Source organism: Hetaerina americana, unplaced genomic scaffold (genome assembly GCF_022747635.1).
Source record: "Hetaerina americana unplaced genomic scaffold, ioHetAmer1.1.p SCAF_12, whole genome shotgun sequence".
Classification (NCBI taxonomy): Eukaryota; Metazoa; Arthropoda; class Insecta; order Odonata; family Calopterygidae; genus Hetaerina; species Hetaerina americana.
In genome coordinates, this window is record NW_027286292.1 from 34,654,054 (window position 1) to 34,676,706 (window position 22,653).

Genomic DNA, 22,653 nt, shown 5'->3' on the forward strand with positions numbered 1-22,653 from the left:
TGAGCTGAAAGGATTGCAATGAATAAATGAAATGACTAATATGGAGTTCATTATTCAATAAGAAACAAAACTTTTTTATTAAATTCACGATATCAAGGCGGTAACTGGATTATATTTTACACCTAAAGGATATAAACTTCCTGAAAACGGACATGAAAACTTATAAATTTGTATTGTTACTGTTAAACGAAATCGACATTTTATTATTCAACTTAATGGAAATACGTTACGTGAGAAACTATCTCTTTCCACTATTTTTTTCAATTTCGAATGAAGAGTGCAATTTCGCCGATATGTATTTCCTTATTATATAAAAAAACAGAAATAAATCAACCAGAATGACGCATGAGATTTTAATTATGTCAGTGAAGCTAAACTAAGTGAAGTCGGTAAAACTGACTACGAAACAAACAGGTAATTCAGTGCAGATTAAATAAAACTTATAAGAAAATATTTAGATATCCGCATATGCTTATTAAAATCACAACAACGATGCAATTTTCTCGCTGTAGACTGAAGCTATTATTATAAAGACATATTGAAAGTAAATAAAGTAATCATACAACACTTCACCTGCCCTTAAAATATTTATAATATATGAAAACATAAAATTTTGACAAAATCCAAAACAGGCTCACGTTTAATGATCCACAAATGGTGATAATCTTTTACAGATATCTAGAATGCACTCTTATGCAATCCTTGTTACAAATACAGATCGTCTGTTTACAGACATAAATTTTTCGTAGCGTATTTTCTCGTTTGAAAGTTTGCCGACGCAGCGCAACGCCACTTAGGTAAGATTTTAGGGCGATGAATACAGTAACTCGCGAACGCTGGACTGAAGTGGTCTGGCTGGTAGTATTCCGATGTGATAACCTCCTTGCAGAGTTGACGCGACATGGCTGAATCCATAAGTGCGGAGATCACACCGGTGTTTGGGGACCCGTTTGCCGATGCAGAAGCGTTTACTCCGGAATTAGGCGCTGAATTAAGATTGCAGACGCAGACTTTCGAAAACCAAAACGGAACCTGCCTGTACGGTCGTTATTGGAAACCAAAGGGACAGCCCAAGTAAGTAAACAATTTTTGGCGGCTTATTTTTCCAAGACTTTCTACATGATTTTTATGTTTAATTATTTTTCAATATTTTTAAAATCATCGAAATAAATAATTTTGATGCGCGATACTTTTCAAAGAAAGGAATAATTAATGTCATGCTATTCAGCTTGATAAAACTTATTAATACTCTTTGTGATTTTTAAGTGCGGACCCGAATCTCTATTTAGTGGAACTTTTGGAGTTATTTCTCTTTGTGGTGTACCGTTCTGCATTAATTCACTTAACAATTAGTTTGTTGCTCATTCGGAAACAAAATGCATCACGAGTATATCTTCAGTTGTAAAAGGACTGCTTCAACTTATAATTAGTTAAATTGAGATGCTTTTTTAATTGCGTTATCATTGTTTATAACCAAAGAGTTATTTAAAACTTCGAGCTTTAAGTATGTGCATGATGATGGCTTTGGTCGTTGTAGTCGATTGGGCAAAACGTTTGGCTACTGACCAGAGGACCCGGGTTGTATTCCCGGCGGAACCTCTGGTACTCCATACTCCTATGCTTCACCCAAGTTGTGTGGTTTTTTCTGGAACTCGAAATTCCTGGGAAACCATAGACGGCATAGGGAAAGGAACTGGGCCCCGTACTCTGGTTTGTGAGTTTCACACGTTGTCGAGCTTAGTGATGGATGAGCTTTACCCTCGCCTATCAAACCATCCTTCGGGTTGATAACTGTGGTTTATGGTATTTATTGCTGACCAAGATCTGTGGTCTGTCACGTGGTTAGCTCCTACGACGACATTGTTTAGAGCGTGTCTCGTAATTACAGGGAAGTGATTTAATTCATCAGTATTTATTTATTTTTTGGGGAATGAAAGGTTTAGGCACTGGGGAGCAGGGACGAACATTTACTGCGACTTGGAGGGGGCCGGGACGGTTTTCTGCGACAAAAAAGTTGTGGGGTAAAGCTCTGAGGGTGGTCGAAAGTTCGACCCATGGACCCGGAGAGGAAGGAGAGATGGGATGCGACCATGTAGATACGACCAGCTGCTCATGAGGGGGCTGGGAGTGGTCGGAGGTAACGTACGCCCGCTACCCAGGGGGAAGGGAACCCTAACTGATCCAGTATTGTCTCGCATAGTATGCCATCGCGGAGGGTCAAAGGTAGCTTGTGACACGCGAAAGAGCATGGTCGTTACTCTTTCTGCGGGACGATGGATGACTCGCAGCAAAAGGCAGGGAATTTGACAACAGATATTGTCTTATTTTTATAAGTATTTTCACCCTGGGGAGAGATGATGCATAGTAGATTTCGGAGGAACTCTCCCTACACGTCGACGTATTAGTCAGTAATATTTCAAACCTAACAATTTCGTTCAAATTTGAAGTCAGTCGGTGTTTGGGTCTGTATTAAAATGTATTTTAATTTAAAGAAATTTATTGGAGCCGGATAAAAGAAATACGAGAAGTGTCTCGGGGGGGGGGGGGGCTTTTCCGCACCCCTAGATCCGATGTTCAATAATCTTTGTGACAGCAGTGGTTAAAGCACCTATGCTATTCTGTCAAAATTTGTGCCTCGAGAATTATTATGTATGTCATGTTCTGATTCACTTTCAACAATTCGTGAAATATGTTCATAGGATGTGGGATACTTGCGCCCTTTGCCAGATGTACTAAATAACGCTCGAGCAAATGATTGTGGAATTTTCCGGCTTCAAAGTTATTTTTTTAGAATACCATTCCAAAGTTAGGTTCTCGGTAGTTAAAAAATTTAATGTATACGTTGCTTAGAATGGACTGTACAGCCGTAAAGAAAATGCATTATGTGAACCGTGGAAAACAGATGGAAGTTCATCAGTCGGCTGAGGTAGCACATAATATTGGGGAAAAGTACGAGTAGTTTTCAGTTCTCCTCATCGTTTGAGACAACCCTTAAAACTTTATGAAGAACAAGAAGCAACGTATTTAAACTGTTTTCTTTCCGTGCGCATGATTCTCTGAATACGCCATTTCCGAAACATTTTCCATGTGAACCTCAATCGACTAACCAAAAACGATCAATGGTAATTTACTTGTCTGGCGACGATTTACTTGTTTGCCCACGCGTCCGTAAATTGTCGAAACTGGTAATATTTATACTTAGCGATTGTCACTCGACACTTTTAAAACTTATTAAAAAATGCAACAGATTCAGGCGAGATGTTGTGGAAGTACGTCATTATGAGAAAAACAAATTTTCACTTTTCCCAAGGTTGATTGGTAACGTACAAAGCGTTTCGGTTCACAGAACCATCTTCAGGTACAAGGTCTTGTACCTGACGTTACGTTATCAATAAACCTGTGGAAAAGTGCAAATTTGTTTTTCGCATTATAAATAAATTTCCATTTTTTAATTATTTCCATATTTTAATTATTTCCATAATTTAAAAACGTTTTCACTTTAGTATCGCTACGTGTGCGTTTAGTACTTGGCTTCGTTTCTTTCGCTCACGTCCTTAATTTTCCATCAAATACTGACACGTTCTTGAATTACCGAAACTTACTTTTGAAACATCATAATTTAAATACAATTGTACACATTAGTATATTCCGTACGTAACTACTGTTCTCGATTTCATTCAACTAACTACGGTTCATGAGTGAAATATTGTACCGATGTAAGAATAATTACCGGCAGAGGAACTTATTGTAACAGTTTTCGTAGGGTTTTATACTACGGTTTACAATGGTTATTTCCAGCTTCAATTTGTTCAGAATCTACGAAGCGCTTGATTGTTTTGACAGAAAAAATGGCATTTTCGGAATATTTTAAGCATTTAAAATAGATTTTTTTATTTTACCTTACCAAAAAACGAACTGGTGTTGTTAATTAGCGGCGCAGTAGCTTAGTCTGCAGAGCTGACGGGAGCCCCCGGATTCAAACCCGATCGAAAATGGACTTCGGGCCCATATCTTCACACTTGCAACGCTAAAAGCATAACGCGATATATTAGGGCTGTTACCCAAGCTCTGAGATGTTTAAGGTAGGAGATTATCTTGAGAAACCACAGTTGGCAAAAGGAATGGAACTGAACCCTCTCTTCACTTATAATGTGTGAATTTCGTAATAAGTGAGCTATAACTTCTGTTACCCAACTTTCCTTTGGGTTGTTTACTGAGATTACTGACAGATATTCAGTTTGCCATTCTTTGGATATAAAGAAACTAATCTTGATTTTGTTGCCTACTATGTATATTGCCATCAAAAGAATTCATTGAAAGATGCGTAGAATATTTCTTATACTGCGACTCAAGTTGTTTTCCCACGGAGAAGAAATGAAGTAGCACTGAGATTTAAGTAAATAAATTCGTTGATAGAGAGGATGGAAAAGTTGCAATACAGTAAATATACCGCCAAATATCACTTCTTAACGTTCAAAGTCTTTTTTTCCCAAATAACCTGTTTGGGATAGTGTGTGTGATTGTGGATAATGAATCAACTTTAACGAACTTGTTTTTTAACTCGATGAATTCTCAAGATAATGCCACCATTAGATTTCATTATAGCTTCTCAAATAATCTAAAAGGATAAATTGGTAAAAACGATAACTTCCTGGTTGTAGCAAGGGACTGATACGCATAAGGGATGTAATACTGAAAGTAAAAAATTATATTATGTCGGGAATAATTGTGTTTTTACTTGTTGAATGCCAAGTTTGGAGAAATCCCACAACAGAAAATATATTTTTGAAACCTACTGCATCGGATTATTTTCTTTTTTATATTCACGATATCGGAAAGGTCGAAAATATACGTCCGCGGCCGACGAAAACAGCGAATCTACGGAAATATTAAATGATGCATATGCGTTGTAAATCGAAAGAGGACTATAATATTTGATTTTCAGGATGGAAATTAAATTTTATATTTCGGCAAGCAAGGAATTATGTAAGTAAGTGAGGAATGATGAAAATCGTCGTGAAAAATAGACAATTTAAAAAATAGGGTCCTCCTTCACATTGGAAATTGCATAATGAAATTGCTCCATTGAGAACATGTGGTACGTTCTCGCGTTTTAAATATGATACACGTCGTCTATGCTTTTCACGGTTGCGCACTTAAAATTCGCAACAGTGAATAATTATTTTAATAGTTTTTGATGCGATGCAAAATTGATAATTTAGAAATAATTATTTTCAGCTACCGAGAAAATATTTTGCGCCATTATTGTGTATATTTAGTGAGATTTCGTACAGTAAATTAGTGAATAACATACTCATACCCTTCACGGATAGTCAAAGTCAAAAAAGCCTCATTTTAGCTTTTGGACGCTTACACTCTTTCTTCTACTCTATTTGATCCTTGCATACTTCTTTCGCCTTAATCGCATTTGTATATTTCATGGATATTCTGCTGCTGAGATGTACTTATAGCAACGAAATACGTACAGGTGCCTGTACCAGGTCGAGTGGAGTAAAAGAAATCAGAAAGTGGATAAAAATCTCAGTAAAGCCTATTACCTTACCCTTAATATTTCTTTCCACGCCCGAGAAAAAAGTCAATAATTCTTTCAACCAGCATGATCCCATGATCTCTTGTAAACATTAGTCTCCACTATCGTTTGCATCTCATGTATGCATGGTCTAAGGGCGTTTTATCACTCAAGTTAATAAAATGATTGTGGTGCTTAAAATTCAGTTTATCCCTGCGTTAATACAGAAATCAAAATCTCTCCCTAATGTCCCTAATGATTTGAGTGTGGGAAGAATTTTGATATGTTACTAGTTGCCTTTCTTTTGTGCTTTTTTGTAAGAAGAAGCTTGAATTGATAAAATTTACGCGAGTTTACGTATTTTCTTCTGGTTTTTGTAATCGGGAGAGGTGATATTTTTTATTTGAATTGGAAGATACCCTGGAGACTTGGTCTAGACAATCTTCTTCCTTAGAGCTCATCCAGTAGTTCACAAAACTGATGCCTGTGGAGTCAATTAAATATTGCTATTGATGGGCTTTTCATCATCTCAATCTGATACTATGCTGAATTGATACATCGAATATTTTTAGCGCTATTTATTTTAGAATAGAAAAATGAATGAAGCCAATGATGAATTAGACACTACCAGAATATTAATATTGTTTGCAATTGCTTGGATTAATGGGAAAACGTTAATTTTCCTTTTATTAAACCAATGGCATAGTTGACACGTGTGGGTTGCGGCAGTGCTGCATCGGTCTGAGAAATTTGATTCGCAATAATTGTCGCAAATCGAAATAAATACCACTTTTAATGTTAACATCAATTGGTGAGAAAGAAATTTAAAGATCGGTTCTATATAATGTACCATGATAATGGATCTCAGTGCGGCAATGCCGCAAAAGCCACTCGTTTTTAAGTATGCGATATGATTTTTCAGTATCTTTGTAGGGCCTCTTCAGAGTGAAATAAGTGTTAAGAGTTATTTAACTGGCAAAACTATTCCGCGAAATATGTGGCCACCTTTTTTGAATCCATAGCAAAATATGTGGATCACTACCTTTCATTGAGTACTTATTATTAAATTCCATTTGTATGCTAACAGTTGATTAGTAGGGAGAGGGAGGGGGGAGAGATGGTTAAACATCAGGATAGATTTGGCGGCTTGCGATAATCAATACAGCGATGAGGAAGTACGGTATCGTCACTTATAAGAGTTGGCAGGAACATTTAAGCGCATATCGAGCGCCAGAGTCGGTTCGTGAGCGGGAGCGTTTAGCGAGGGTGGATAGAGTGGGGCAAGTGAGAGGAGGATTAGCGAGCGGTCCGTGCAAAGGGATGAGCGCATTTCGGATCCAATCACACTATGGTGCGTGTCCTTAATAGTATTTAATGGCAGGAGGCGCAGCACGAGGTACTCGAAGCTCTCGGGTATTCACCTGATTTTGCCAATGGACTTCGAGTATTAAGCAGAGACTTCTAGCAGTAACTTGACATGGGTTTAGATTTATTTTCGTAACCTCAAGTTGTATCTTCTCTCTCCTCGTGCATTCAAGATATTCTTTGCTAATAGAATAGACTAATGGTTCCATTTCATTACGTATTTAATATCTTTTTTAAAAGTAATTTTTTTACTCGTGACACAAGAGAATTATTATTAGATAAACCAAAATCACTGATGGGAGCGAAACGAGAATGGTATTGGGGTTGAGGCTGTGATGCATAAACGTAACCATTGATTTTTCGATTTATTTAGCGTTCAAGTACTTTGAATTCCGCTGGAAGTTGTTTAATAAGTTGAGCTATGTAGTATATAATTATTTTCTCTTACATCATATTGTAATGACTACACCTTGGCGGCGACTATTATAGCCGTCGTGGTAGTTTAGTAGATAGAACGTTCGGTCGCTGACCGAAGGGTGAACCTATTAGAAAATCTCATATAAACTAATGCCATTTTGTGGTTATTATGCAAGTTTGCGATTATTATCACCGCAAAATCTCTATCAGTGACTTCCCAAGATCTGGAAATCTTAGCCTCCCGCCCCATGCTCGCCGCCCTCGTCCTGACTCAGTCCTTCCTGCCTGGAGAGCTGTGAGTCCGCCCCCATCCCTCATAAACCGGAATGTGTTTTGTGTTCAATGAAAGTCTTGGGTGTAAGATAATCTATGCATTCGCATTTTACAAGTCACCGGACAACAAAAATAATTCAATATTAGAACTCTGTCAGCAAGTCAAAAGTCTCTCATCCCAAAACAACGATCGTGACGTTATAATCGGCGGAGATTTCCGTGTTCCATCAATTTATTGAAGTAAATATAATTTTAAAACAAGGGGTTAAAGACAAAGATATATGCAAGTCGCTATTACATTCTTTTACGTTGAACTCCATGCATATACATCAACTTTTCACTGCACCAACTAGGGACCATAATATTCTTAATTTGTTAGCAACAAATATACCCGAAAAGGTCTTAAATATAGAAATTATTGAAGGAATTAGTGATCACAGAGCAGTAAATGCCACGTTTTCCCTATATGGGGTCCGAAATAAGAAGCTCAAAAGAAATATTTATTGGTTAAAGAAGGGGACTATAATATCTTAAAATTAGTGTAACAGAGTCTATTTGCAAATTTTAAGAAAGATAGTAAACACCGAAATCCTGAGGATATGTGGAATCACTTCCTTGATATCACGCGCTCAATAGTCAACAAGTTCATCCCAAGTAAGTTTATAAAAGATAACACAGAACCTAGTGGTACAACGCGGATATTAAAAAATCCGAACGACGTCTAAGGCTATGCCACGCCATGATAAGATATAGAAGGGATGATGTCTCTAGCGAAAAAAGAAAGATCACTTGTGATTATAAAATATCTAGGGCGAATGCCAAGAAGGAATTACGGAAAGGTTTAAGTGAATTAAAAATAAAAAGATTAGTAGAAAATTTAAAAGGAATCCGAAAGCATTTGGTCGAAGTTAAATAAGAATGGTGAAAAAACTCCAATGGCCGTAACAAGCCGAAGCCGAATTTGGTCGAAGGTCTGAGAGGTTCAGGGTAATGTCTATAGAGTAACTGCGAAAGGATAGATAAAGGTGAAAGAAAAACCAGCAGTTTGGAAAATGTCAACTTATTAAATTAATTAATTATATATATATATATATATATATATATATATATATATATATATATATATATATATATATATAACGATTGTACGGAAAAACTCACACGAGCGGCACAATAATGGGCTGACATAATATAACACAAATAGAATAGAATAGCAACATTTAAAAGGACACTCACACGGTAAATTTTTCGAGCTTTCGGCCTTCTTCAAGAGAGAGATATATGTATGTGTATATATATATATATATATATATATATATATATATATATATGTATATATTTGGAAATCATATAGATTCCTAGAGATTGGAAAACGGCTGATATGCAACCTATATTTTAAAACTGTGACAAGGAGGGACCGAGCATTTACAGACCTTGTACTTCCCTCACATCCATTTCATGCAAGATCTTGGAACATATAATTTCCAGTTCTATAGCGAGATACCTTGATAGTCAAGAGTTATTGCTGAAATTTCCAAAAGGGTTAATCCTCCGGGACACAACATGCACTCTTTGTTCATGACATATTTGGTTCGGGATAGGGTAATGTTTCAGTGGACGCGATTTTTCTAGATTTTAAAAAAGCTTTCGACCAAGAACGTCAGATTAAACTACTCACAAAGCTATAAACGGCTTAGTCAACATGCTTCTTTCTATTTCATTATACAACAGCCACTTATGATTTCCTCTATGCATATTCTGCCGACTTCACACTTAACCGGGAAAACTTCCTGGCAACACCTTATTTCCTCCATTCTTCTCCATGCCCAAATCCCAAGAGGGATGCTTTTCATTTATGCTTTACCTCTTTCCGAAAAGATCAGCTCACGCAGCTATACGATGCTAAACGCAGTGTAGGGTGCCTTAAATATTTTCAGTTTATTTTTAGTATCCCTAACAACATTTAAATATCCATGTATAATAATCTATTCTTTGAATCTTTTCATTAATGATGAGGATTTCAATCAAGAGATACTAACATTCCTTTCTTGATGGTCCCTATGGTTCTTCCGTTCCGTTACGGTCTGGCCGTTCATTGTTATTTCTTCCTTTGTAAACGCAATCCTCTTAATCTAACCTATGTTGCCCTTTGTTTAAAAAAATAAAGTACGAGTTCAGAGGTAGGATGAGAGACGGGGAGAAATTGAGAGTTGAGAGCTATAGACTTCGGATATATGCTTTGGAAATGATCTTAGAATTTTCCCACGTGAGGTGTAGCGATAGAAGCGAACATGTGAGAAATCGCTATTTTCCTATAATTTGCCCAGTGTGCTTGAAAATCAAATAATAATGCGTAGCATTTTTTTAAGCAGGAGTTTTTCCATTTTCTTCAAGATCTATTTCTGGGAATTTTAACGTTGATCTTTTTTAGCATTCGGTTGAAGTGAAGACTGATACCATTCACTGTGCCACATTTACAATTTTCGAATTTTAATATTCTCATTAGACATTTTAACTTCGTAATGCCCCTCTCGTTTCCTTACATTTGAATCGTTCTTTACGCATTGCTGAATGGCAATCCGAAGTAAATGACTCCGTTCTGCCATTGGCTCAGGTCTTGATGAGTAGCAGTCCACGCTTCCGTTTCATGCCAAACCCTTCCTCCTCCCATACATTCCTTCCTCCACGTGGTACCTCCTGCGCCCTCTCCCTCTATTCCATCGACCATTCATTCGTAGTGTCTGCCAGTAAGTAGTTATTTCTTACCCAGTGACCTCCCCAATTCCTCCTTTTTCTTAACATCTTCAGTATGACCCTCTCTTCGCCAAATCTCTTCAAGACTGCATTCCTTACTCGAACCACCCAGAGGGCCCGGACTCGAATCCTGGGGGCGTTAGATATTTTTCAGTGGTATCACGATCCCTACTTGAGGTGCTTTGTGGAGAGTACTTGAGTGAGCACGCCGTCCGTCGCATGGGACGTAAAGCTGCGGATCCCTTGGCGCCTTTCGTCAAGAGTAGGCTAATGGCGACGCCGATTTACTCTCCAGCCTTCATCCTTTTCTGTCCATCCCTAATGGCGCAAATGACCTCAGCTGTCGGTCGCCTCCCGTAAAACTGCTACTATTCCTTACTCTAATTCATCAAGCTAATAATCCTCCGCTCTACTACATTTTTATCTAGTCGTGAGATTTGAAAATTTATTACATCTAACTCGACAATATTTCGGTTTAAGTAATTTTCTTTGCAACGAAAGGGTATTATTGTAAACTAGAGGTAACCTAATGGCAACACAAGCTCAATTTTATTACGCGAGTCACCTATGATTGTCTAATTTATTCTTCGAGGAAGAGACATACGTAAACGTCCGCATGGGAAATGTCAGTTACATTTTTCCCAAGTTTTTTTTATAGTGTGCCATTGGCAGCTGACATACACAGCACATTGGGTCGTCGATTACATACCTCGGATTGACTTACTGATAAATTTTCTCCAGGTTTACGGGAGCTCTGCTAACTCTTGAATCTACTGCTATATGCGTCACCGTTGATAGACCCAGGTGAGTTGGGAAGTCAGGAGATTGATAGATAATTATCTTTATTTTAAAGAGAGATTTACACTTTAAAAAATCTCATCGACCACCTATTTGTAAGCGAAAAAAGGGGAGAGGAACCTAGCAATTTAAGAAGTCCGCATGCACATGAGTCTTTAGTTAAACAGAATTTGCTAAATATTTTTAGAATTATGAATGCAAATGTCTTTACCTAGAGTTACTTCTATATTTCTGATGCTCCTAAGTGGGCAAATGTTCGTCTTGAATTAGTGATGTGGATAGCCGTTGACTTAAGTAAATATGATGGAATAGTTCACAATAAGAATGGTTCACATAACTACATTTAACCTCATTGGACTATTCAGATGCATTACGTAGCTTTCTTTTTACCTGGGTTTAATGCAGTTATAGATGCAAATTTGATTGCTTCAAGCCTTCAAATATGTGCCTAAATCACGTATTTCATTATTGTCTTACATTTTGTACTTTTCAGAAATAGAGAAACTGCAGGAGAAATAGAGATATATTTCATTTTATTATTTCTCATAGTTTTTTTATGACTGCCAGTGCACTTGTATTAGAATTGTTGTATCAGAATTCCTAACAATCAAAAATGTATTTCAATTATGAACGTTAATAATGAAAAGGTAGATTTTCATACTTCGTTGTCTAAATAATCATTTGTAAAACTGATCGTAGGAAATTAGATTAAACGGTTCATAGCCCCCTTTCTGTTGATGTTTTCTTTAATTTTTTGAATGTTTATGTTTTTGTGCTCGTAATCGTCTTCATTTTTTCGTCTTTTCCTTTTCATTAATACATATGAGGAAATGTGGAATTATGCAATGAGCGAAACTATTGATCAACCGGTACCCAGAGGCTATTGAAAGATTGTCGTCTACGTAAGCTAATCCTCAAAGCTGGAAACTATTTTTCCATTCTCTTCCACCATGCCTCCTTTTTGTCCGCATACGACCGTTTTTCCTCTTTAAGCCCAAGCTTGCCGCCGTATCTTCCCAACCACTCAGTCTTTATTCAAACTAAGTCCACCCGTCCTCAAATGCATTTCCCTCTTCCAAGCTTCAATTCTAGTTGCCCCCATGTCCATCTCCCCTCATTCTATCCTATCCCTCAAAACTTTTCTCCCCCAGTAGTCGCGTAAAAGGTATTTCGTAGTTTTTATCATACATTTGTAATAAAACGAGTTTAGAGCGTTTGGAAAGAATAAAATTACTTACCCTAATTGGAAACCTATATATTTTGCGCTTGGTCTGTAGTTAGATTTACGCATTTGGAATTTTAGCTTTGCATTAAGTTGATTGGTGGACATCTTTTATCAACGATAAGCCGCACTTTCTTAAAACTTTGTTATGATTATGCGTTGCCTTAAGCAAATAAGCAAATATTGAGGTCACAAAAATTTAATTTCGTGGTATCATTCTTCTATTGGATAGATATCCTGAAATGTGGAGTTCATTATTTAAACACCCTTCATTCTTTGATCTGCGCTGTCCAGATTTAAAGGCAGGGAAAACAACAATAATGACTTTCGGGAAATAGGTAAGCAGGAAAGGACATAAGGATACCAGAAAAATGAAATGAAAAATAGTCAGTTCATTATTCACTCCTATATAAAATTGCTGTCGGCTTACATCGAGCTATAAATAAGATATTGTATCCAATAGGTCCCCAGCAATAAATTACGCTGTGAAAGGTTGATAAAAACGGACGATTTTGAGGAATGTTCTCTGGGAAATGTTCAAAGTGAATTTACAAGGATAAATGGACGAAAGTTTTCAATGAAACTTAGGAGTTAGGTCTCCCTTATCACCTAGGTAACAAAAAACACTCCCATTTGTATGCACCTTTCAGCTTTCTAAGAAAATCGCGTAATGCTTAGAAAAAAGGGTGTAATTGATTGATATATTGCCACTCTTTACATGAATATCTTTCGACACAATGGTATCGTTCCTTTCTGATCACAGTATTTTCTGATTTATGTCCACTGCCCTTTATTATTATTGTTATTCGCTTTTCGTTATTTTTACTCTTTATTAATTTTTTCTTTTCATTAGCATTAGTAATTTGGAGAAGCAACCGAAAATAAAGGTTATATGCACTATAAGAGATAGGTGGGTGATATAGTAGGGGTAAGTGTTCAGGGAATATGGAAAAGGTGGAGAGATACTCGGCGTTGGCATCAGCCAACTCTTTAACGATTGGTGACGAGGGATTCTATAGTTTAACGTCCTGTCCGACTGACGGCATGCTCACTTAAAGTGCTCTCCTCAAAGCAACCTGAGTAGGGATCGGGAACCCACGGAAAAAAATCAACTAGGAAAATACCCGTATTCTATGGATTTAGAGCACGATGTGCATTTTCGAACTCTGCAGCCCAGTGTTTCATTTGATTGGCTTCACGACTCCAATTGAATCACCCGATTCACGCTGTAAAAATATTCACAATTCTGTGGCAATCATGAAGCAAACTAGGCGTGTAAAAAGTGCAGCCGCCTGGAGGCGAACTATGTGGTGGCACGTACAATTCAAATTGGGCAGTGTGCGAGTATTCATGCCTATGGCACTGCATAGTTCACTGGGGAGTGATTATGAACGTGAGTAGTTTCTTCCGCTCGGAGTTATTCTCGAAATTAATTCCCGGAACGGAATAATTCCTGCCATAGAAAGCTTTCTTCACCTCAGTGTATGTTACTGAAGGCAGCCCATCCACTTCATTTAGATGGCGGTCGCAATGCCCTTTAAAGATGACCAGAGCTGGAGTATCCCTGCTGATTATATTCGAAGTCTCGTAAATGGCCTTTCAGTATCATTCGACCTCGGAGGAAAATGTCATGGGTTCAACAGCATGGATGAACGGAAGAAACGGGATGATTGCAAGAAGGTGAATTTTTCCTTCACGACTTCAGACCAAGCATCTCACGCCACAAGAGTTCATACTCGCCATTTAGCTCCCACAGCCAGGCTCACTAGTGACACGGCATTTGTTATACATATTTGCAAGGGCCAATTTTAACTGTGGCAGCCATTCTAGAGGTTGTGAATGGTTTTAATTGGTTTGTCCATAAGAAAGGGACACTTAATACCGATAGGTTAACCCGGTTTGAATTTTCATACCGCATTTTATTGCTGGCCCTTCTCCCGAGGAATTATGATAGAAGCAATTATCGTAAAATCGTAGGAAAAGAGAGCGGCGCGATTTCTCATCCATATATTAACATCTCATAATATGTGCGTGTGTCATGACTTAACACTTAGCGTCTATTATCATTTTCAGCGGAAAAATTGCTTTCCAAGTTCTTAATTTTTTTATTGTATAGGCGATATCCAAGAATTATTCGATTCGATGAAATATTTTTGTCAATTAAGAAATGCTGAATACTTAAGCGTGCTTAATTCCGTATGCGTAAGGAAAATTTGCTATCGAATTGGTTGGAAACAAGTGCATTTGAAAACGTACCTTCATTGAAACATTTATTATAAATAGAAAATTTCGAGTTTTTAACCCTTGAATTGATAATGATCCACAAGGTCTGTTCCCAAAGTAGTAGGACTGAGTCGATTATAAAAAAAAGTATTCCCAGAATTAATACATTTTGTCAAAAGTCTTCGAAGTAGCACCCTTGTGCGTCCACACGACGCTGCCAGTGGGTTTTCCACGCCTCGTACGCCTTTTGGAAGACGGCGCCCAGAATGCTGCTAAGCTTCCTCTTCACGGCCTGTGGTAACGCTTCCACTGAGCCGTAGTGACGCCCTTTCGGCATGGTTTGAGGCTAGGGAAGAGGAGGAAGTCTGGTGGGGCATTGTCTACAAAATTTGATCCTCATTCACATGGGCGAGAAGCTCTTGGCAGATCCGCGTGCGAGTTTCCTTTTTTCGTCCTAGAGTACTCGCGGCACCAACTTCGCATGAACCTTTCTCATGCCCATATTTTCGGTCACAAGTCGATGCACATCACTTATAGGGGTCCCAAGTTCATCAAAAACCATGCGAACACTTGATTTGCTTTTCCTGTCCAACAAAGCCTTCACTATTGCAAGATTTTCGTCACTTTTTGAGGTCAAAGGGTGTCCTGAATGTTCCACCGTCTCTACCCTCTTGAAACAACTTGTGCCACTCAACAACACCAGATCTACCCATGGCGTTATCATCATAAGAGACTCATGACATGCTGCATTGAGTATGTCATGAGCCTCTTTCCTGGTTTTGCTCAGTTTCACACAAAATTTGATGGCGCAGCAATGGTACAATAGCCGGTCCATGACGGAGCGTAACGTGGTCACTTTATAGAGGTTTCGAAAACGAACGACCTGTACTCCGCAAAGGCTGGAAGCCAACTGCCACCGGTCTCTAGCCTTTCCTGAGACTCCCTTCCCTCGAACCCAGCCAGAGAAACCGCCGCCCGTCCTTCCGTATATCCGTGAAAAAATAAGCCATACTACTTTTGGGACAGACCTTGTAATTGGAAATAAGCATTCTAATTTCATTATTTTGATTCTACTTGAAAACAGAGCAGAGCATTTATCTGAGGTGAGATGACATATTTTTGCAATCTCTGTAGGAAACAAGAGTAAACTTGTAAGATTAACAGAAGGTGTTTGTTTTCCCTACATCCTTCAATAACAGTATCAGAGCAAACCTCAGAATGTCAAAAAACAATTATTCGAGCTTCTAAGAGTTACTTACCTCACCTATGGTTACAGCGACAATGTATATTAGGAATCTAAAATGCCAAATGAGTTAGCTTTCCGGAAACTCTCCAAGCACGTCTATATTTCTACAGGGCGCTACGTATCAGAGAGCGCTGGAATAATGTTATGAGTTAGTAAAAGAGACTCACTGGCTCGTATTTTTCGCGCGTACTTTTCTCTTTCCCGATCGGAAGACTGTGTTCTCTCGACGAAGTTGCAGACTTTCGTTTGGAGAAACGACGTACCCTTTCTTTTTACTACTCGTATATAGCAAAGAAGAGGTCATTGGAGAATTGCCCTCCAATGGAAATCTAGATTTTCTTTTCACTGCGACAGATACCAAGATATGAGCTAGTATGACAGCATCCTATTGTCAATAGCGTAAGTAATAAGTGGATAAACGATGATTAACTAAATGTTTCTCAAATTTATAAAGAAACTGGATTGGAAAAAATATGACTTATGAATTCCATGCTGACACCTAAAGAGCAGTTGTAATCAAACGTTACATTGGTAACCGGAGACCTACAATAAATATAAAATGGACTGTTCTATTGATAGATACTTCACTTCGTGATAAGGGTGGAAAATTTTGGCCACATCCATGTAAAATAATCGCAAATAGAGTATTATCTAATTGCGTGTTACAATTCATCGTGAAATGGCAAACTCTCTTAATGCCTAGTTACTTAACACTTTCCTAAACCCCCTGGTTTACTGACTAGAGGTGGTTTCAATTAGGGTTATCTGTAGACAGAGTAAAACTTGATTAACTTAGGAGAAAGGGGAGCAAAAAAATGTGTGTAAAGAATTTTGATGGAGGGTTACTTCGTATTATACGTTGCATTATGTGTGGTGTCATCAATACGGCTTAAATTGCGTGAAAATTTCGGGTAAATGATTTCATCTACTGATATTAGTCGAAGGCGTCATCTTAGCATTGCAATTTATAAAATACTTCTGGAAAAAGGTTTTTCGAAAGTAGCATATTTTTCAATTTTTTGGCACAACTGCGTGTGCAATCCATTCGTGAGACTCCGCAGATGTTTTTGCAGGTTATCAGTGAGTGTTGACGAAAAGGTAACGCAAGGAAAGCTCTCGGAAAAGCTTGTCTCTCCACAGTTTCCCTAATTTTTTGTTTAGAAAATCTTAAGTGAAACGGTGCAATTGGAATATAGCCTTTAATTTGTAATTCTTCTGTGGTGTTAAGTGAGGAGAAACGAATTTCTAATGGATTCTATTTGTTTTGGTGGGGGTAGGGGCCCTTGAATGTTATGCGGATTACAGTTATCAATATCAAAGCACGGAATTGGCGCAAAAATAACGTGAAATGTCTTTTACGTTCCATACAAAGGTCTACGTGAACTCCTTTCGATTCGATTTTTTCCGAGGGCCGTCTAAATTGTCTTCCATTGCAGGAGAGAGCTGCGGTGGATAATACATGTGTGTCAATTCTTTGGAGTTCGGCTTTACGCTTCCCGGTTTTGATAAGCATATTCTCGTAGAGCCCCATCTTTCCCATTCCGGAACTCGTAAATTTCGGATTTCATGTTCTTACAAAACTGTTGTAGCTGTTTACAGGGATATCGAGGGAGAAAAATGAGCAAATGGCTTGACTAAACGGTTTCTACTCTACTATTACACAACCACACGAAGGTGGAGGGAAGATAGCCGAGTCACGGGTTGTACCATTTTTGAAGCCTTCTCATTTTTCCTTTACGATTATTTGTCTTTCTTGGCGTTGTTTCAATTTTAACCTCTCAGTGTTATCATCAGTCGCGCGAGAAAACATACAAAAATATCGCTTAAAATAAAATTCCAGGACTCAAGCCACCAATAATTAAGTGGTTAACGGATTTTTACTCATGTATTGAGTCGTGGGATATTTCACCGTGTTTATTATTTGGGTTATTTATTTCGTGGGTTATTTATGTCGTTTTTATTTACTGTCATGCGCTGCTGTCTTTAAAAATTATGATGATTGTTCGCGGCTAATAATTTATTTCAGACCTGAATTCATTGGATTGTTAGTTCCTTGTCCTAATTACAAGGCCAACCATAGGAACTAATGCCAAGATCGGTATTGGGTTAATTCTAGAAAATTAGTAATAAGCACATTGAGGTAACTGTGGGCGAAATGTAAATACACAAGTCATACTTATCGTGTTGAAATTGAAACATTTTATATAAGAAAATATTATTAGTCTTCTTGTTGGTATTACATATCTTTCCCACGTAGATTAAAACTGTTATAATGCATATTGAAATCTAGCTCTGCATAAATTGTATGGTAATCGATGAGGTGTTTAAATCTGTATATTTTAGGGCATTTCATGCTCTGATACATCATTGACTATCAGTAACAAAACAGGATACAGACATCCATTCGCTAGTATATCAGGAGAAGCAACTCTTATCTCACAAGCTATCCTTCTTATTACACAAACAAGATAAGTGTGTCAAAAAAGATACGTTAGATTTTTCATAGATATTTACGATCAGTAGTAATGTGCTGCATGGTCATTGCAAAATCTATGACGTGAATAATAGACCTCTCCATGGGCGCAGTCTCGATGCGAATTATTGTATAACGTTAAATTTCCAATTACAGTACTTGGGGAAAATAAGAGAAATGGGTCACGAACTGGTTTATTGAAGCATTTTCTCTTTCAAAATTAACTGCTTTAATTTGAGCATTCTGAACACGATAACACACGTCTTTGTTTCTTAAATGACACAACATAATATTTAGAATCGTTACTACGCACACCTGTGAAACCTAATTCTGCATAAAGCTACATTCCAAAATCCGCAGGCGCTTATAGTTTTTATCTGTATAGCAGGAATGCCGGAATTTTATCTCACAATCAACGAAACGGGTGTGATGTGTACCATAAAATAGAGCTCTAAAGAAGGACACGAGATGGAATTTTAGAAGTAAGACTGTGAACACATGAATACTCTGAAAAAAACTATGATGAACTTCAGAAGTTTGAGAATCTAACAATTCCAGCAGCATCAGTGCTTTTAAGGCTAAGATATGACCAGCGTTTCCTTTTTTGGCTCTCTTTTTTCCTTTACATCCCCAATGTATAACCTTATTCTAAATCTTCTTTTCCCAGTTCATTGTTTTGGAAGATTTTTATAAAGCCATTTTATAGTGTGTCATCGGGCATCGGGCGTCAAAAAGCCTTTGAAGTAGAGCACTAGCTTAATTGTCGCTCTTTTTGAAAGAATGAGAGCTAGTCATATGTTACGGAAAAGGTGTATGACGCGATTTTGTTTCGAGCAAAATAAATGTTTAAATATATTCTTCTTTATTTCAAAATGTTTCCAAAGTTCGACCGTGATTTTCCATAATTTACTTTCGAGGACTTTGACCCGTACCGAGAGTCGTTTCTACGAAGAGAGCCACGGGTGAGAACGAAGAAAGGATTTCTGTACGAGAGTCGTGAGGATCTCTTTTTCAAAGGGAGTCTACACGAAGAAAGCAAAGGTAAACAAAGATCGGCTCAGACTTCGTTTTGGCAGCTCAAACAAAGGACGTCTTCGAATGCGAAGGAGGATTTTTTTCCACTCTCGGTACGAAGTAGGCGTGATCACGGCAAAGGTAGCCTTGCATAGGAGACTCGTTACAGAGAACCTTAGCTTTTACTTCACATAGAGAATCTGAAGACAAAATTACACACTCTGTAGGAGAATGAAAAATTCTACGAGAACTACTTCTACTTAGAAAAGTGTCGAGAATCCTGAAACATCATCAATAGCTACAGCGTATTTGACTTCAAAATTTTTTGAAAAAAATATTTTCCTTGAGAAAAATTTGTCTATCGAAATTGGAGAATTTGCTGACCCGGAGTTGTTTTTCTGCTGTTAAAAAGACCTTTCCGAGGTGAGCCATGTCTAAAGAACGACCATCGGATCTGGCAATATTGACCATATGAAAGGGAATGATGGAATCAACGAGGAGTTGATTCCATCATTCAACTTTTCTCTTATACCTCCCCCGGATCATCTTCAATATCTTCAACAAGTATGCAGCAAATATTCATTTACTAATTTCCTAGGAGTCTTATGAGGCATATGATTAAATTACGAAGAAAAAAATTAATAAATAAATAAGCAAATATGCAGGCATCCTCAGTATATGTTAGAATATCATAGAATAATAAAGATTGGCCCTGCTCTCCTTTCGGTGTATTTCTCCAGCCTCCATCAGTCCATGACTACATCTTTCGCTAACAATGACGTGATCGCATCCCTCTCGAGAGTTAACTCTATCCCTTTTGAATTATTTTCTGAAGCTAATAGTTGTGACCACGCTAGAAATATAATCTACCAGGAATAAAAAAATTATGACATCAGCATGCGGAAGAGCCGAATATAATTATTGAGTTTAGGGAATGATCTTCTTCCTTTCTTGTGGTTACCACTCCTTGCTGGAGCCCTAGAACCCACCCAGAGACCTGGTTTCTTCGTGAACCGAAATGAAACTTACGAATTCGAATTTATCGGTTTTTGCACAGTGGTACTAATGGGTTCCGAGAAGGGTTCTGAAGATGCTTTCAATTCTCATGTTGTATATGTCGAAGTCATTATATTGGAAGCGTATATAAATTATTATGTTACTGAATCGGAAAGGGACTTTAATGCCACCGAATGCTTGGATAAGATTCAGGTCTGGCATTTCGTCGCTGGTTTAAGTTAATAAGGAAAATCTGAAGTTCCTTTCATGTTAATGATGCAGTTATCACTCTTAACATGGGGAGGTTACCAAAACTTCGATGATCAGGCCAGCTTGTTATGGGACGGGAGAAGGACCAACGTCTTCCCAAGAGCGGTGGATACCGAAAAGTTTAAGAACCCCTGACATCAGTGAGTCGCTTCCCACAGCGTGCAATTGTATCTTATTGCATCAATCCAATGAATGCTCGAGAATGCCGACTGAAGAATGCATGGGTGGCCGGCCTTAGGAATATGTGAGGCCATCACTTTCCAACGATGACAAAATATTTTGCCAATAATAATGAGATCTTTGTCTAAAGATCTCAGTTTTTAATATAAAACATTTTAACTTAAAAGTTACGGATCAACCAAGCCCTTAGGCATGGAGAAATAAAGGAACATGTCAATATCAAAACAGCAATGCAATCATACATGTTTATTAACGAATGTTTAATATTTAATTTATGTATCTATTTCCTAGCAGTGCATTTCTTTATTAATGACGACGATTGCCACGGAATATGTATTTCCTAAGTATTAACCCAAAACTTTCATGTCTTAAGGGAGTAATGTATGGCCTTGATTACTGATTTTGAGAGCAATAGGCTATTGCGTAATGTTAAGAGCGAAAACAGAATACAATTTCCCTATTTTAACACAATATTTACCATCTCAACTATTTAATGGCGCTGATGAGCGTGTGGTTCCTCGATGTTCATTTACACTTCTTTCCAAAGTTTATAGATTCGGAAAAGTTTCTATTTAACATAAACATTTCAGCTTTGCTAATTGAAGGGATATTTCATAAGAGTAGGACTCTTGACCCATCGTGCCGTAGAGCCAATCGCACTCCATGATCTAGTGTTCTGAATTGACTGCTATTGCTTGGTTTGACAAGTAATGTGAGTGACATGCCCTGGCAGCGTCTGTTGTAGAGAGTGACCGTCGGTGAAAGGGAAATGTATTATAAAAAATCTAACGGTTTCAGCTTGGGGGAAATATTTCTCACACCTGAACAACACATTGACCGACGCTGATTAAATTGTGTGTGTTTTAGGGGCTTCCAAAAAAACCTTTTTCACTTCTAACTCGACGAGGAAATTTGCCCTGAAATCGTTCGTGGAACTCCAGTCCACCCACTCCCATACGGAGCAAGGTTTAGTCGGCCAAGCGGAAGCACCCGGGTGCGTCACTCTGGCACCTCTCCTCAGTCCCACCTGTCCCCGGCGAAAGGGAAGTCGTCACCCGCGGTATCCCAGAAGGACTCGGATAAAAGTAGCTGCGGAAAGGGCGAGGGGCGGCAGGCGCCATTTTATGGGCGCGAATTTTAACGGTCCACGGTCTCACAGTAAGTATCCTCTGATCGCATTGGGCTGAGGGGAGGTAACGTCATGAATACTTTGGCGAAATCATGCTTGTTCTCCAACGAGTGAGCACTGGAAATCAATGCTGGCGCCATACAGTCTCAGGATTGAGAACACCAACGGTGTTGGTGTAAAAATAAAAAGGAGAGATGTCCACGTACTTCGACGATTGAAAAACATCTTTATGCAACTCTGGGCTGGACGAGATCTCTGAACTGGACGGACAAACGGAAAGTAAGTGTTCACCTCGAGACGGACGTGGTCGGCTGCATTTTATGGTTTCGTAAAAATGTCAGACATCGCTCAAGGTCGCTATCGACTAATCGGTGCCCGTCTCGAGACTATGCCATAATTTTTGCAGATCTGGAAAGAATCTAACTCTCCAGATCTAAGGAAAAAAGGAAGACAGCCTTCACCTCGACGGTAAGCATGAATAGCGGGTTATGACGGAAGGGCAGAGCAGGGGAGAATAAAGGGAAAGTGAACTCCGGGGGACAGAGATGGTCGGATTTGAAGGGGCATGAGGGATAGAGACGCATTCACTGAAGGATAGCTCTGAGACTTGGATCCGAGCCCCGCATTTGGCTCCCGCAAGTGGAGTAATAAATCCGATATGAAGCTTTTGTTCATTTCCCCAACTCCCGGCAGGCATGAACTTCGTATCCTAGCATATTTCCCTTCGGTGAGCCGAGCGCGACAGTTGGCCTTCTCCCCACTT

At 38.4% G+C, this 22,653-nt stretch overlaps 1 protein-coding gene across 3 annotated transcripts in view; it reads left to right on the top strand.

The window, feature by feature from the left end:
• Positions 1 to 826: 826 nt before the first annotated feature.
• LOC139685912 (monoglyceride lipase-like) overlaps positions 827 to 22,653 on the top strand; it is a 124,558-nt gene continuing 102,731 nt past the window's right edge. For all 3 annotated transcript variants that reach the window (XM_071583046.1, XM_071583047.1, XM_071583045.1), the window contains exon 1: positions 827 to 1,074. In XM_071583046.1, coding sequence (XP_071439147.1) covers positions 902 to 1,074 — 173 coding nt within the window. In that variant the 5' untranslated portion in view covers positions 827 to 901. The remainder of the gene's footprint in view (positions 1,075 to 22,653) is intronic.